The 16,692-nt window shown below is 46.8% G+C and overlaps 1 protein-coding gene across 1 annotated transcript in view; it reads left to right on the forward strand.

Moving 5' to 3' along the window:
- Nucleotides 1–16,378, forward strand: part of CPXM2 (carboxypeptidase X, M14 family member 2) — a 73,054-nt gene extending 56,676 nt beyond the window's left edge. The window contains exons 7-13 of the mRNA XM_054382227.1: nucleotides 2,293–2,416; nucleotides 3,822–4,018; nucleotides 4,891–5,067; nucleotides 5,975–6,272; nucleotides 9,562–9,701; nucleotides 10,199–10,298; nucleotides 16,125–16,378. Coding sequence (XP_054238202.1) covers nucleotides 2,293–2,416; nucleotides 3,822–4,018; nucleotides 4,891–5,067; nucleotides 5,975–6,272; nucleotides 9,562–9,701; nucleotides 10,199–10,298; nucleotides 16,125–16,378 — 1,290 coding nt within the window. The remainder of the gene's footprint in view (nucleotides 1–2,292; nucleotides 2,417–3,821; nucleotides 4,019–4,890; nucleotides 5,068–5,974; nucleotides 6,273–9,561; nucleotides 9,702–10,198; nucleotides 10,299–16,124) is intronic.
- The last annotated feature ends 314 nt before the right edge of the window (nucleotides 16,379–16,692 follow it).

The following is a 16,692-nucleotide window of genomic DNA, read 5'->3' on the forward strand; positions in this document are numbered from 1 at the left end:
AGCAATATGCTTTTAGCCTTCTAAAACAGAGCTCCTTTTAATGCAATATGTACTCACTGGCAGGGTGAATAAACCAGCATTTGCCTCTCTTGGAGAAAAACGTGGTGTCTGATCCAACAAGAATTCATTGCCTTATCTTGCCAGGAGGGCATGAACTAATAATCCCCACACAGCAGACCTTGGATAAGTTTTGGTGTGTGTGAGGCTGTAGCAAGAGGTCCATAGCTCCATATCCATTGGTAATATCTTTGGTTGGTTATGAGCAGGTTGCCCATGAAGGTTTAAGGAAGTCTGTCTCAAGACATTAATCATTAACTGGTTTAAACCCAGTGCTATCAAACGTAAGGCAGTGTTCTCTGGCCTCACCTGTGTGTTTCAGCTAGCACAACAAATGCTGACAAACCCACTTATGCGTGCCCAGAATGTTAGAAAGGCTTCCATGGACACAGCATGGCACCAGAGGTGCCCATCATGCCAGCACACTGCTGATGGTGACAGTGGTGAGAAATAGGAGGTGTGAAAGCAGGCAATGCACTGAGAGAGCAGCACTGCCTGCATTTTTCAGACCAGTATTTAGAGTTACAGAGGAAATTGTCTCCTGTGTACGAAGCCAACAAGTGAGAGGAACAAAGGTACAAACCCAGCATTTTGTCAGTTTCTTTGCAAGCTGATTACAAACAAACATGAAGCTTTTTAGAAGAGTAATTTTCATGCTGCTCTTAGCAACCAGAGTTGTGTTTTCACTTAGATGTGCTAAATGGTGTCATGGGAATTGGACATGCCTAATGGTTGCATTTTTGAACTGATCAGCCCTGTGATTATTCAATATTGTTTCTCTGTGCAAGCAAAGAGTGTCTTTGTGCTGCAATATTTCTTCAGTAATGTATGCACCCTTGTTTATGAAAAGCTTGCCTAATTAACAGTGCCCAGGGTTCCAATTTACAGTGAAATCCTCATTTCTTCCTTTAGTATCTTGCAATGAAAAAACTCCAGATAGATTAAACCTCTTTGCAATAACTTTTTGTCATTAGCACATAGATTTCATTCTCCTTTGTAAGTTTCAACATTCACTTGGAACGCCCCTAGGAAGTGATTGTTAGTGGCACAATTGAGGCTCCAGATATTCTCCTCTGGATGACATCTGTGTAACTCCCTCACTTCAAACAAGACTGTGCCCTTGGGCATGACCTTCCCTATGCAGTTCAATAAGCACTGAGGCTATTTGATTGTATTTTGACTATGTCTAGCAATATCTGCAGCTGGGAGGAACATCCAGCCAGGCTGGTGGCATTTCCTTTATTAATTCTGGTTGTACTGAAACTTGTTAAGCAGAGTCTGGGGAATCTGGTGTCTGCCAAAGGCATATATCCTGCTTTGTTTATGGCATCATTTGGGTTCTCTCTGTCTCACCATTTTCACCACATCAGCACTGCCTTAACTGATGACTTTCCCCTGTGAGATTTACCACTGCAGGGTTGGTTTCTAGCTCAGCAGAAGCAGGTGTCCTCAGAATTCATGGTGAAAACAGTGTTTAAATGGGTCTCAACCTTCTTTTTTTAAAATCTGTTTTGGAATAACCTTCTGCTGCATAGGGCAAAGGTGAGAGAACTCTCCTTTACTGGGCAGAGGGTGTCTGTGGCAACCTGTGATGTGCGTGCATTGCCACGCCACAAACACTCTGGGTCATCTTAAGTCACTTACAGGATCATAGAATCTTTTTGGTAAAGCCCTTTAACATGGTGGAGTGCAGCCACTCTCTAACTCTGCCAAGGCTGCTACTAACCCATGTCCCTCAGCACCACATCTTTGTGTCTTTTGAACCCTCCAGGGATGGGGATTCAAGCCCCTCCCTGGGGAGCCCTGGCTGGAGTAAGTGACAGCATGCTGCAGAAAGGAGTGTCCAACTGGCCGATCACTCTCCATTACATGATGCTTTAAAACTGTGGCTTACTACCTCCTTGTAGTACAGCAGGAGAGATTTTTTTCTGCTTTTATTTGTGTTGGGCTTTTCCCTCACGTTCTTAACCTTGTGAAAATGTAGCAAATATGTCTCATTAAAAGGTCTTGAACCTCACCTACCTCTCTGTTTCAGCAGACAGCATTCAGCTTTTTCCAGGTAAACAAACATCATGTGTGATCAATTCATGAGCTGAAAATACAACTTTTACAACTCAGAAACAACCAGAAGAGGCTTAGCCCTAACCAGTTAGGAATGCAGTTATTAATAATGGATGTATTTGGCTACTGTGTTGTCTAACTCTATACCTAACTGCTTTATTTTTTCGTTGGCAGTTGATGAAAACTGTGAATAGAATGTGCCCAAATATCACAAGAATTTACAATATTGGAAAAAGCAACCAAGGACTCAAGCTGTATGCTGTGGAGATTTCGGACAACCCAGGAGAACACGAAGTTGGTTAGGATTTAGTCTAAGTAAATCTGGTGAAGGGTGTTGGGATTTGGCTCTTTTTCTTTTTTTTCCTCCTTATTCTCTGTCTCTGCAGTAACTGTCACTGGCAGAATTCTATTTGTGACAGCAAAGATCGCAAACATACATGGGAGGAACTTGTGCTTTGTGTTTCTAAACTGGGCAGGGGAGGATGGACATGAAGAGAAGGTATTTTGGATGTGGGATCAAATTCTTTAATGATAATGAGTCTTATTTCTTGTGATGACAAAATGCAAGTGAATTCATGCTGGAGAACAGATTTCAGTTGTGGGGATCTGTGTAGTTTTGGATAGAAGTTTAGCTTGCCTCTGTTTTTTTTTTTTTAATGGGGTGATTGCATTGCAAGCAAGGAGAGGTCAGATCTGTTGGGTTTGGAGATACAATATCCTACTGTGATGTTCTTCAGAACAGAAACTTACTTAGTCTTTGGTTCTGCTGTGGAGAGAAATAACGATCCTACTGCTGGAATAAAGGGGATAAAAGGGTCTTGTTCTTTGCCATGCCCATAAACACCCTGGTATGAGTGCAGTGATGTGCTCCTAAGGCTTGTCTCTGCTTTGCCATAAGGGATGGAGCACAACAGCTGGGATGTCTCAGTTAGGTTGGGACTGCCCTTAGGCTGTCATCTCTGGATCTCAGGTGATAACACCAGCACAACTCAGTTGCCTTGTCCTCTTAGCTGGTTTTGAGAGTACTGCACAACACATGTAAGGAGTGTAAAAGGGGCCAGGCAAACTAGGAGGGTGACTCCAGCCACAGGCCATAGCTCAGTCAGTTTGGGTCTGTCCAGCTGCTGTTTGCAAGTGTCATTCATACAAAGGACAGCTCCATTAGGTGGCTTTTAAAAAGAAGTGGCACCATTCCTAATCACCTCTGTAGGTGAGTGCCAGTGTTGTGGTATTTAGTGTAACCCTGACAAACATGTGAACCTGGTTTCTGAAAGGGTGTGTGTGAAGTCACAGATTGCTTCTGTCTTATCTTTTGAGGCTATCTTTTAAGAGCCTTACCATCAGTCCCAAAAACTACTAGCAATGTGCTTTTCTGCTTATTTTTAGACTATCAGAACTTAAAAAAAAATCTACTTCTAGCATGCTGAAGTTGAGAGTATCATCAACTGTCTGTTTCATGGGAAATGGGCTTAGGAGGTTTTACACAGTGGCTTTAGAAGTCACTGACCTATGAGCCTGCTCTACAATGGCAAAAGAAAGTAACAATTTGTTTCTGTGCAGTTATGTTTTCATCTGTCATTGGTTCAGTTCAGGCATTTCTCCAGCTCTCCTGCAGTGAATGTTGCTTACTGACATGGGTGAAATTGGGTCAGACGTTTGGTTTGCTGCCCTGACTCTCTCCCTGATCCCTCTGTTTCCAACAGGTGAGCCAGAATTCCGGTACACTGCTGGAGCTCACGGGAATGAAGTGCTTGGCCGTGAGCTCATCCTTTTGCTAATGCAGTTTATGTGCCAGGAGTACCTGGCTGGGAACCCACGCATCATGCATCTCATTGAGGACACCAGAATCCACCTCCTGCCCTCGGCCAACCCCGACGGGTACAACAAGGCCTACCAAGCGGTAAGGTGCTCGCCAACACAGCAAGGAGTGATTTCCTTTCTGTTAGATGAATGAAACAAGCTCCTGCTGTCATAATTTGTGATTTCTCTCAAAGATATCTCTTACAAGCAATTAATCTAAACAAATGAAGCAAGAACGAGTCAAAGCAAACAGTAGCCTCTGAAACATCTTATTCACAAGACAAGCTGAATGAAAATGTGTTCCACCTGACACTAGCTAGCAGGGAGCTGTGTGTGGAAAGGGAGCTTGCAAAGACTGCCAGAACAAACCATGCTGAGGTGCGAGGTGCAGAGATCAAAGGGAACACCACTAGGGAAAATGGAAAATTCCTGCAGTCTGTTTCTCATGAGAAACCAAGCTAAGCACATGAAAATTTGTGTTCCTTCACAGCTGAAATCTAATAGAGAATCTGTTCAGGGAGAGCAGGGTGCTGGATGTTGGAACAGTGCTGGATGCTGGAAGGAGAGGGACACCAGGAGGAACAGCTGTAGGGGCTGGAATGCACTGGAAAATCTTCCAGGACAATCTATAGAAGACTGGGACACAGAAGTCACACTCATAGCATTGGGAGGAAATGTGTGTCACCTCCACTGAGACCCAGGAGAGAGCCAGTCTTGAATAGAAACCTTGAAAAATAAACCAGAACCTCTGGGCTAACCTCAGGAGTTTTCCCTGTGTTTTGCTTCACCTCATTCAAGGTTTCGCACAAATTAATAATAACAAAAAGCTAATTATTCATTTTAGCTAATGAAATAATTCATCCTGTCACTTCTCTGTATAGAATTACCTTTGACACATCCTCAGACACTCTGCTGAGGGCTCCCAGGTTCTGTTCTAAATTAACTGGTTTGTTTGGTTTTTTTTAATTTCAGGGTTCAGAACTGGGGGGCTGGTCTTTGGGACGATGGACTCAGGATGGGATTGACATCAACAATAATTTCCCTGATTTAAACTCTTTGCTGTGGGAGTCAGAAGACCAGAAGAGTAAAAGAAAAGTTCCAAACCATCATATCCCAATCCCAGACTGGTACCTGTCCGAAAATGCCACTGTGAGTAAGAGCAGAGAGAGGAGAGCACAAAGGCTGGGGCATGCTTAAAGAGGGAAAGGTGTGGGTAAAGCTGCAGACCTGACCTGAGCTACTCACTTTGGCCAATGGAAATAAAAATGGACCCCAGAAGTATCATTCAGCCCCATAGTTTAGAGGCAGCCCCTAAGAAGGGAACTGTTTCCCGCAGCACCCTCTTTTCCCTGGGCTGTCGAAAGAACCTGGAGGACTTGATGCCAAACTTTTAGGCAGCAGTAGGTAAAATCAAAGAATGATTTGGGTTCAAAGGGACCATTGAAGGTCATCTGGCAGGTGGAGTCTCCCCAGAGCAGGGGGGGTCAGAATTGCCTCCCTTGACCTGCTGGCCCTACTGCATTTGATGCAGCCCCCAGGGTAAGGTGGATCTTCTGTGCTATTCTTGCCTTACACTCAGTTTTTTCATCCACCAGCAGCCCCAAGTCCTCCTCCTCAGGGCAGCTCTCAATCCACTCATGGCTCAGCCTGTACTTGTGGTTGGGATTGCCCTCACCCAGCTTCACTTCTTGCCTCCCTGAAAGTGTCCAGGATTGGGTTGGACAGGGTCTGGAGCAACCTGGGCTGGTGGGAGATGTCCCTGCCCATGGTGGTGGGGCTGAACTAGGTGGCTTTAAAGGTCCCTTCCAACTGAAACCATTCTGGCTCTATGCTCTTCCTGCTCCATGATGTGCTGTCATGAAGGGTTTGTTCGTTTTGCTGGGGCTTTGGTGACCTCCCACACCAGGCTGTCAGACTGTAACTCCAGGAGACCTCCTCTCTGGCTGCAGCTGGTCCTGGTTGCCCAGGCCGTGGCTGCCGCGCCTGGGCTGTCCTTGGCAGGGAATGCTGCGCTGGCGCGGGGGCCGGAGCTGCCTGCCTACTCTCTTTGCTCCAGGTGGCCGTCGAGACGCGGGCGCTCATAGCCTGGATGGAGAAGATCCCCTTCGTGCTGGGGGGCAACCTGCAGGGAGGGGAGCTGGTGGTGGCCTACCCCTACGACATGGCGCGGTCGCTGTGGAAGACACAGGACTACACAGCCACCCCTGACGACCACGTCTTCCGCTGGCTCGCCTACTCCTATGCCTCCACGCACCGCCTGATGACCGACGCCCGCAGGAGGGCCTGCCACACCGAGGACTTCCACAAGGAGGATGGCACCATCAACGGCGCCTCCTGGCACACCGTGGCTGGAAGTAAGGGGCTGCCTAGCCACGGGGGGCAGGTGTCTCAGTGTCAGTGCCACAGAACGTTGGAGGTTGGAAGGGACCTCCAGAGATCATCCAGTCCAAGCCCCTGCCAGAGCAGGGTCACCCAGGAGACTGCACAGGAATGCATCCAGGTGGCTTTGGAAACTCTCCAGAGAAGGAGACTCCACAACCCCCCTGGGCAGCCTGCTCCAGGGCTCTGTCACCCTCACTGGGAAGAAGTTTCTCCTCGTGTTGAGGTGGAACCTTCTCTGTTCCAGTTTGTCTCCATTGTTCCTTGTCGTGTCACTGTGAACCACCCAAAAGAGCTTGGCCCCCTCCACTTGACACCCACCCCTCAGCTATTGATAGACATTGATCAGATTCCCTCTCAGTCTTCTCTTCTCCAGACTAAACAGCCCCACGGCTCTCAGTCTCTCTTCACAGGGGAGATGCTCAAGTCCCCTAAGCATCCTCGGGGCTCTCCCTTGCATTCTCTCCAGCAGGTCTCTGTCTCTCTTGAACTGGGGAGCCCAAAACGGGACTCAGCATTCCAGGTGTGGTCTTACCAGGGCAGAGCATAGGGGGGAAGAACCTCCCTAGCCCTGCTGGAAATGAAAGATAACAGAATCTTAGAATGTTAGGGGTTGCAAGGGACTTCAACAGATCATCTCGTTCAACTCCTCTGCTGGAGCAGGGTCACTAAGAGTAGGTTCCCATCTCTCCTGAACACTCACTGCAGCACTCCACGCAGTTCTTCACATTTGTACTGAAAACCAGAGCTGTGCTACCAATCACCTAGTTCCAACTGCCCTGCCATGGGCAGGGACACCTTCTTCCGGACCAGGCTGCTCAAAGACCCAACCAGCCTGGCCCTGAACACTTCCCTCCAGGGGGCATCCACAGCTTCTCCAGGCAAACCTGTTCCAGTGGCTCTCCACCCTCACAGTTAGCCTTGTTGACTATGGTAGTACCAGCACTGCCTGGTGTGCATTGCAGAGGCAGTGGTGGTGAAAACATGTCCCAGGAGGAGTATTTCCCCAGCTGAAAGTCTGTTCACTGCCTTTCATCAGGACTGAAGGAGACTGCATCATTAGTAAGTGATGACCATTTACTTCTGGTTCCCAAAAGTGCACACACAGTTTTATGGATTCTGCACATTCAAGGAGAAAACCAACCCAGTCCAGACTCACTAGGAGGGGAAGACCTTTGCTAGCTCTCAGGGTCCCAGCAGAGAACTGCCCCTGAACACCAAAGGTAGCTAATGCGAGAGCCAGCGCAGCGACGTCAGGGAGAGATCCCACTGACCCTTGGATAAGAAAATGATGATACCAGCCTCCAGCTTGGTCAGCTGAGTCACAGACCAGCCCCCACTCACATCCACTTCAAGTTGTACAAACATGCCACCAAAAGCTGCTGCATGCCACTGTCCTGTTGTTAAATGCCCTGGCCAGCCTTACACTTCAGCTGTGCATGGGCTCCACGGCTATTTTCGCTGCCAGAATCAATTACAGCCTGCAGCATTCACCGTGTGCCCAAGCCTGACCACTGTGAAGGAGCACAGGGGGAAAGCTGTGTGCTGTGGTGCAGCCAAAGCATCAGTTTGCAGGGAATCCCAGTGAGAAGCACTCATTTAACAGGAGCATGATACCTCTGTGGGTGCACAGACTGGGAGCCAGGTTCGTTCATCACAGCTCTGCTCAGAATCTTTGGCTTGTGTGAGTACCTTGGTTGGTTAACATGCTGTGGAACTGAGAAGTGAGCTGTGCCTCTGCCATCACTTCAGTGCGAGCAGCAGCAGGGCAGCAGCTATGAGGGAGGGTCTGTGCAGACCCTGTTTTGCTGGAGCACGTGTGTAATCTGCAGACACCTTCACTGCAGGGATGTCTAACTTTGGTGCACAGCCCAAAGGCTTTTCTCTTGGCCCAATTGATGAGCTTAATTTTCCTAAGTGTTATTAGAAACATGATTATGAATCGAGCCAGAAAAGATGACATTGGCTGTGCCACTGACAGCTGTCATCCTAATTGATGATGTGCAACAGAGCTGCTGAGCAGTATCTTGGTTTCTTGTTCACATTGCATACTGGATTTTGGTTCATCTGACTTGTTTCATTGCTTTATCCTGTTTCTCATCACTCTTTGCATCCTGCTTTCTCACATTATAGCAAGATTTCCAAGACTGTCTTTGGGGAAAGTTCTGGAATACTGTTTTCATTTTCAATTCCTCACATCTTGGACTCCAGACTAAACCTCAAAGGATGTGGTTTCCTTCTGAGCTCGGCCTCCCACCTGCAAGATGGCTTCAGAGCTTCTGTGCTTAGCCAAAGGGAAGAGAGTGCTGTGTATTGCAGATAGGTGTATTAGACACAGATGTATCTATTGCAGCTGGCACCTGCATTGTACAGCCTTGTCCAAATGCCATTCCTGATCCAAAGACAGATGCCTCCTGTATTTTTGTCCTCTGGAATTCCATGGCTACACAGATGCAGTTTTATAGCTTACTCCCCTTTCTCTGTTCCTTTACTTCCAGGCGAGCACAGAACACTTTCTTCTCCTAAACCCCTGGGTGTTTAAGGTTTGGCCTGAAGGTGACTCAGCAATATATTGGTGGCAGAGAGCTGCCCCACCTGTCCTTTATGTGTGGCATCTCCTTGCTGTACCACAACTTGAAGCTGCCCATCTCTCTCCTGATCCCCCTACTCCCTGGCCTTGTGGTGACCATGCATGTATACTGTTAATGAGGGAATTCATGAGGCATTCTTCTAAATCCTTTTCAACACCAGAGAGTCCCTGGGAAGTGTGTGCAGCACAGCTACCAAACAGCTCCATATGTCTGTGGAACCCAGCCCCAGTGTTCCCTGCACATGCCTTGGACTGCAGTGAGTGCAAGTTCTTCTGCAGATTTACACACAATGTCACTGCACTGGGTGACCTCCACAGAGGCAAAGAACAGATGAATTCAGTTTTGTCTCCAGTGATTTCAAGGCCTGATCTGCATCTTCAGTCACTGCTCTTGGCAACACAAAGTTACTGTCTTTAAACACACGTATTATCCCTGAGCAGTTACTGTGTGTTGCAGTACAGTTCACAACAGCCTAATCAGGCTGTGACAGAGAGGAGGACAACTCTGGCTGCTTCTCAGAGGGCAGGGAAACACAGAGCAGCAGGTCTGAGCCAGCCAGATAAAACCCCAGTTTGTGATTAAATGTCTTATATTACTCTGCATAAAATATTAGACCTCATCCAGAGAGTAAAAGAAGCTATCAAATAATTTCCCTTGTCCCCTCTACTGACAGGCATAAATGACTTCAGCTACCTGCACACAAACTGCTTTGAGCTCTCCATCTACGTGGGCTGTGACAAATACCCCCACGAGAGTGAGCTGCCCGAGGAGTGGGAGAACAACCGCGAGTCCCTCATTGTCTTCATGGAGCAGGTACCCGACACAGGAGGGACTTCTGAGCTGTTTGGTGACTCCTTTCAGACCCAAAGGGACTTGAAGGCTTCTAGTACTTTCCTTGAGTGATGAATTGCAGGATTATTGGTGTTTGTGCTAGCAACTTTACCTACAAGCAGTAGTGGCACATCACTTCACACCGGTTTGCTTGACTTAGCAGAACAAAACAATGAGGCTTGCTAAAATTTGACATGAGTGCCCAGCTTGCTGGAAAGGATTGCCAGAAGAAAAGCACCTATGGCTGGTGCTTTATCTGCTGCCTTTATCTGTCCCTTGAATTCGATGCCTCAGGAATCTGTAAACTGAATCGTAGGCAGCTGATGCCTGGGAGGCTGACACTGGGTTAATAATGATGCTTTGAAATAGCATGAGTGATGAAATAGGAACATAATCAGTGTAATCCAACTAATGATTTGTTGTGTCTTCGTACTGACAGCGCTGCTCATGGCTGGGCTGTTTGTTTGTCCTCCCGACAGGTCCATCGGGGCATCAAAGGCATAGTGAGAGATGTGCATGGGAAGGGGATCCCCAGTGCTGTTGTTTCAGTGGAAGGCGTTAACCACGACGTTCGCACAGGTGAGAAACACCAGCACAGCCCCAGAACAGCAGGGCACTGAGCACATCTGTGGCTTGAAAGCAAGGAACTCACTGCAACTTGGAACTCATGTCTGAGAGAAGCCAGCAAATGGCATGTAGTCCAAGGGCACTGCTGCAGAAGGAGGTACATGAAGGAGGAGTCCACTTCTTTCCATGGTGCAGCTGGGTAGGCAAGAATCAGGGAATGGGTTGAGTTGGAAGGACCCTTTAAAAGTCATCTACTCCAATCTCCCTTGCAGGCAACAGGGACATCTTCAACTAGAGCAGGTTGCTCAGAGCCATGTGCAGCCTGACCTGGAATGTCCCTAAATCTCTCTTTATCTATTTTAAAGTCCAGTTCCACCAGGCCCTGCTAAAAAGATTGTCCCCATCTTTCTTACAGGCCTCTCTCTTCCTCTTTCCACCTCTTTAAATTGGGAGCAAACAGCCTTTTGGCTGCTCAAAATCAGTAGCCTGAGTAAGGCTGTGTCAGAACTTGTACTGCTCCTTTTCTCGTACAAAGGTAGTACAGATCTCACCCAGAAGAATTACAGCCCTGGAAAACAAAGCTGTCAGTGATGCCTTGCTGGGCAGAGAGTGTTTCTCTGGCTATTCACAGTTACAACTCTGTGAGCCTGTTGGAAATGTGGTTTGGAGCTGTGTCCAGAGGAGAAAGAGCTGTTGCAGGGCAAAGAGAGCCTGAAGAGCCTCCTGAAAGCATCACAGCTTTCCAAGAGATCATTTCATGGGGCTCAGAAGAGCCACTGCCTTGCACAGGTGACTGCTAGCCCAGGGATTTACTTTCCAGTATATGTATTGCCAAAACAACTGACAAATGGCTGTTTGCTATCATGGGCTGGATCTAGAGCCAGGCACAGGCATGTGGCAACTCTGAGCCTGCTTAATGGCCTGGAAAGTAGTTATGGCACTAAATAAAGAACTGCTTTAGATAAACACTGGGCAATTACAAGATTAATAGTAATAGCTGGGAATTGATGTTGCCAGGTAGCAGTGGGGTAGTGTCCAGTGGCTGCTGTGTTTGTGAGGGCACTGTACCATGATTTAAGACAGAGTCACCTTGGCTGGAGAAACAACAGAGGCTGGAGAAACAACAGAAAAGACAGAGCATGCAGAGAAGCATGTGGAAAGAAGAGCAAAATAAGGTGTCAGCAGGAGCCTGCAGTGATTGATTGCACTCTAAGAACTGGCTGCAGGAGGTTAAGAAGGTTTCTCTTGTATGGCTATGGCAGCATGGTGAACCAGCAGACAATTCATATTGTTGTATCCTCTGGGTTTGGTTAAACATTAGAAATAGAAACATGAATTGTATGTATTGTTTTTACATCCCAACTGGTATTCCAGGTCTTTCATTTGCTGTCACTCTGATGTGCTCTGCCACTGGTGACTGATGTCAGGCTATGAACTATCACAGAGCTTTAGATAAGAGACATCCAAGTCTTTAATGTTTGCCAGACTAGATTATCCAAGCCAATAATAAATCTTGGACTATCTAACTTAGTTTGTGATTAATTTTATTTCAGTGCTACTGTGTCTCTGCTGTAAAAGAAAACACTGACTGACAGATACTTAATTAGGCAATAATGATTCTGCCTTAAACATTTCCAAATGTGACCACTGGGAAATGGTAGAGGGAATTAAAGTCATCAGTTGCCTTTCCCTTGTCTTGGAAGCCTTGGCAGTCTTGAAAGACTGCCATAAACTGTGGGTTGTATGACTCTGTTAACAGAATTGATCTATTGCTCTGGTTGGGGCTGAATAAATACAATAGGTGATTAAGCTCAAGATCTCTGATTGCCACCTGGGACAACAAACAGGAGTTTACAAACAGCAAACCTGCACACAGAAGGGAGTCCTGATGGCAAGTGCAATAAATGTGCAAGGTCCCAGAGTCCACCTTGTAAGCCTGGGAGGATTTTGCAGCTCTTTATATCTAGACTCAGAGCTGAGCTTCTGTGGCTCAAGACCACCTGCACTTGATAGTGAACACCAAATGTATTTATTTCAGTCTTTTCAATTTTTCTTGTAATGAGAGGTTTTGGCTGCCACCCTGTTTGGGATTCACTTTGTAGGTGGGAACATAAAAGCTCTCTCCTGTTTTATATTATACAGATAACAATGCATGTCTCATCAGTCTTTGAAACTAGAGGATGTGTGTTGGAGCCAAAAACCTGAAATGACAACTATAGCACCAGAGGAAGAAGGCAAATTGTCAGCAGTCTTCTTTCATTTATACCTTTTAAAGTGCAGAATGGATCCATTTAAACCTCTGAGTTGCTTGATAGAAAAATAGGCCAAGCAGGAGAAGAATTATGGCCACTGTGCATGTAAGTTTTGTATCAGGTCACCTAAGCTGGAAGGTCTCCAGTGTTTCTTTGATACATGAGGATGGTTGGCTACCCTCTACAGACAGACAGCAATCATCTGTAAAGGCCCTCTGATAATATTTGCTGCAGAAAATGTCTCTGCTCTTTTCCTGTGGACAAAAAACAAACAAGCAAACAAAACAAACAAACCAACCAAAATAAAACAAACAAAAAAAGCATGGAAAGTATTTTACTTTTTTTTTTCTCACTTCCTCTTGACCATGTATGTGCTGTGCAGAGAAGGCTGCTGACACTAAGCTAACGATATTAATGGGCTAATTGAAGGCATTGATTGTGAGAGTAAGTGCTGTGTGGAAAATGATTCCATTTTCTCTGGATGAGGATGTAACTATTGATTAAGTCTGAGTGATCACATGTGGCTATGGGTAGATGAGGACTGTGCTCTATGAGATAACCTTTGGAAAAGAATTCATTGATTGGATGACCAAATGTCACCCGGACACCTGGTGGCGCAGAGGCAGTTTTGTGGATTCCTTCCTGCAGCTGTACCTTTGGGGAGTCTCACAGCAAATACTGCTGAAGAAATGCACATTTTCTTTCTAGGAAACCATTCTGTATCTCAGACAGGCTTCAGACAGGTGCAGGTTTCTGTGTGATGTTTTGCATAAATCAATTTCACACAATGGTCAGAGGGAATTTCATTCATGCTTTGGTATGTTTTATCTGAGTTCTGTACACATTGTGTAGCCAAAGCCAAGCAGTTTGAAGCACCAATGTTTAATAACATCAGCCCAAGCTGAGCACAGTTCTGCTGCTACAACTCCAGCCTCGTTGCTGGCTGCCTGTTCATCAGAGCAAATGTGTTACAGCTAGCAGCACTGTGGCTGCCTTTCCTGGTGAGTCTTTTGTAACAAAGCATTAAGACAGATCTTTAATTGAACTGAGTAAGATCTAGCACATTGGAGTGCAACTATGACACATGATTGCACCAAGGTCTGTCCTAGCATGCTGAAAGAGTGCTCCTCTTAGCTGGGGTGTTTATGGAGTCGTCTGACACATTGGCTTTGTGATGCTGCTGTCATAATTCATGCATGATTATTGTATCTAAGCAGACATGGCAATCCTTATCCAGACCTAACAGGTGCGGACAGATGTAGTTTGCCTCCAGCCTGCTCCTGCTGGAGCCTGTGATTGTATTCTTTTAGCAAACCTGTTGTTTACTAAATCCATCTGTGTTTTTAATTGTGCTTCTCTTGCCATCTGCTCTGAAATTTTCCCTGCATTTAATCTGATTTTTCAAAAACAAACCCCTTTCAGTCTGGTATTAAATTCTGGGCAATGACAGCTGACAGAAGTTCTAATGTCTGTTCAGTAGTAAATGGAAAGGAGGTAAAATACATCCTGTTAGCAGCTTGATCTCCAGCTTTCTAATCGTTTCCCTGTGGTCTGTGAGTGTGTAAATATTTTTTTTCCTGGCCTTGTGTGGGGTTGTGATGAGCTGCCTATAAATGTGCTAGGAGAATGTGGGTCAGTTTTGAACTCCAGGGGCTCTCAGCAGGGATGCCACACACAGGGTGATCTGTGGCCTTTTGCCAGCCCTGTAGCATCACCAGAGCAGCTCCAGCTACAAAATGAGCTCTTAGGGATAAAAGTCAAGAAACCTGGGAACGTTTTGGTTTGTCTCTTGGTTAAGGTGCCAACAGACTCAATAGTAAGAGACAACTGGCTAAAGAGCTTCTCAGAGACCCCTTCCAAAAAATTACTGTATCCTGAGAAACAGAAATCTGGACCATGGCCATGAGCCCAGGAGGAGTCAAGGTGGCTGAAAGAAGAGCTTGAGTAGGCTGATGTGCAAGAACTACCCTGATGCTGCACACAAGAACCAACACATTGCACGTGATGTCACAGCTGCATTTAGAGACTGCAGGGACAGTTGATAATGACTCTTTTGCTAAGGCTTGCTGCTTGCAAAGATGATTTTTGTTTTGCCAACCCTTAAATTAAGCCCCTGTTGCTTTAAGCAGGGACTGGCTAGCCCAACCTTTCCCTGAACAGAACATTTGTGTGCAAATCAGCTTTAGTTTTTGCAGCACACTGCACTGCAAGCGACCCAGGGCTAGTGATAGTAACACTGTCAGTGCTCATCAGTGTTACAAGAGCTCAACCCAGCCTCTTCCCAGAGATGCTGCACTTCTATTTATAGAGAGCTGCAGATCTGAATATGCCCTTCCATTCTACTCTGGGTTTTCCCAGGACAGAGTGCAAAACCAGTGGTAGGTCTGAGTGTTTCACCTTTCCCAGTCCAGAGCTAAACATACTTGCTAGATACCATAATGCTGTGGAAGACGTTCTAAAATCATCCTGATGTAGGCTTGGGGAGCCTGAGATTATTTGTGGAGGAAAATAAGAAGAAAACAAAGTCTTGATTGAGAAAAGACTGTTTGGGACTGTCCAAATCCATCCTGCTTCGTGCATGGGTATTGTAGTTGGTTACAGGAGCCCTGATGGTGGATCTTAATGGTAAGCAAGTGGTTAAGCACCCTGATGAACTGATCCTTGTAGGAATGATAAAAGTCAGTGTAAGATGCTACAGAAGGAGATGCTCTCTAAGAGCCTTGACATCATATATTCACACTCTTTGCATACCAAAACACGTGTGTCCAGGTGATCTGGCCAGGATCATGAGTGTGCTGTGGGTAATCCACTGGCATTCCTCTTGATCCATTAGTAAGAATTAGTTTGGAGAAGGTCCTTGATACCCCTTAGGAATCACCAACCTTTACAAAGCAGCCGTTTGCCTCAGGGTCTGCCTGAGTTCCGATGACAAAAATCTTACAGAATCGTAGAATTGTTTTGGTTGGAAGAGACCTTTAAGGTCATCAAGTCCAACTGTCAGCCCAGCACAGCCAGGTCACCAATAAGCCATACGCCTCAGCACCACATCTACACAGCTCTTGAATACCTCCAGGGACAGTGACTCCACCACTGCCCAGGGCAGCCTGTTCCAGGGCTTGACAGCCCTTTTGGGGAAGGCATTTTTGCTAATCTGGAATTTAAACCTCGCCTGGTACAGCTTGAGGCCTTTTCCTCTTGTCCTGTTTCTTGTTACTTAGGAGAAGAGACCAACCCCCACCTCACTCTGACCTCCTTTCTGAGAGTTGTAGAGAGCAATGAGGTCTCCCCTCAGCCTCCTTTTCTCCAGTCTGAACACCCCCAAGTCTCTCAGCCACTCCTCATAAGAGCTGTGCTCTAGACCTTTCACCAGGTTGAAGGCAGTGTGAAGCTCATTGTCCTTCTTTTATCATTTGAAAAGTAGGTTTGAGGTGAGTTTTGCTGTGGGGTTGGCAGGACCAGGAGGGGTGCGTGTGATGGGGAGCAGCCTCCCTGACACCCTCTTGATGTGAGGATGCAGGGTTGCTGCATTGTCATGGATTCTTCCTGAAGGAGAAAGGGTGCTGCAAACCCTCTCTTTTGTCCCCAGGAGCCGACGGTGATTACTGGCGCCTGCTCAACCCGGGTGAGTACGTGGTGGACGTGAAGGCTGAGGGCTACACCGCTGCCACCAAGACCTGCGAAGTTGGCTACGACATGGGGGCTACCCAGTGTGACTTCACCATCTCCAAGACCAACCTGGCGAGGATCAAGGAGATCATGAGGAAGTTTGGGAAGCAGCCTCTCAGCCTGTCAGTGCGGCGGCTCCGGCAGAGGGCTTGGCAGTGGCGGCAGCGGCGATAGACCCCGGCCCGCGGCGCCCCCGGCGCTGCCCCTGCCAGCCCAGCTCTAGTCGTAGTCAGAGCTCTGTAGCACAGCTCTTCATGCATATTGCTCTGCACCAGGCCTTGCTCGTAGTGCAGCTGGCGAGGGGGCGTCGGGTTGGTGAAAGACCAGAAACAGAATTCAAGTCGAGCCAAAAGAAGCCCAGGGTTGGGAGGAGAATCAGGGAGGATGTGGGAAGGTATTTTGCATCAACCTGGAATGGAGGTTTTTGCTTGTTGGGTTATTTAATCCTTTGTAAATCTGTTTGCTTTAAAATAGGGGGGAGGAAAAAG

This window comes from Indicator indicator, chromosome 7 (assembly GCF_027791375.1).
Source record: "Indicator indicator isolate 239-I01 chromosome 7, UM_Iind_1.1, whole genome shotgun sequence".
Classification (NCBI taxonomy): domain Eukaryota; kingdom Metazoa; phylum Chordata; class Aves; order Piciformes; family Indicatoridae; genus Indicator; species Indicator indicator.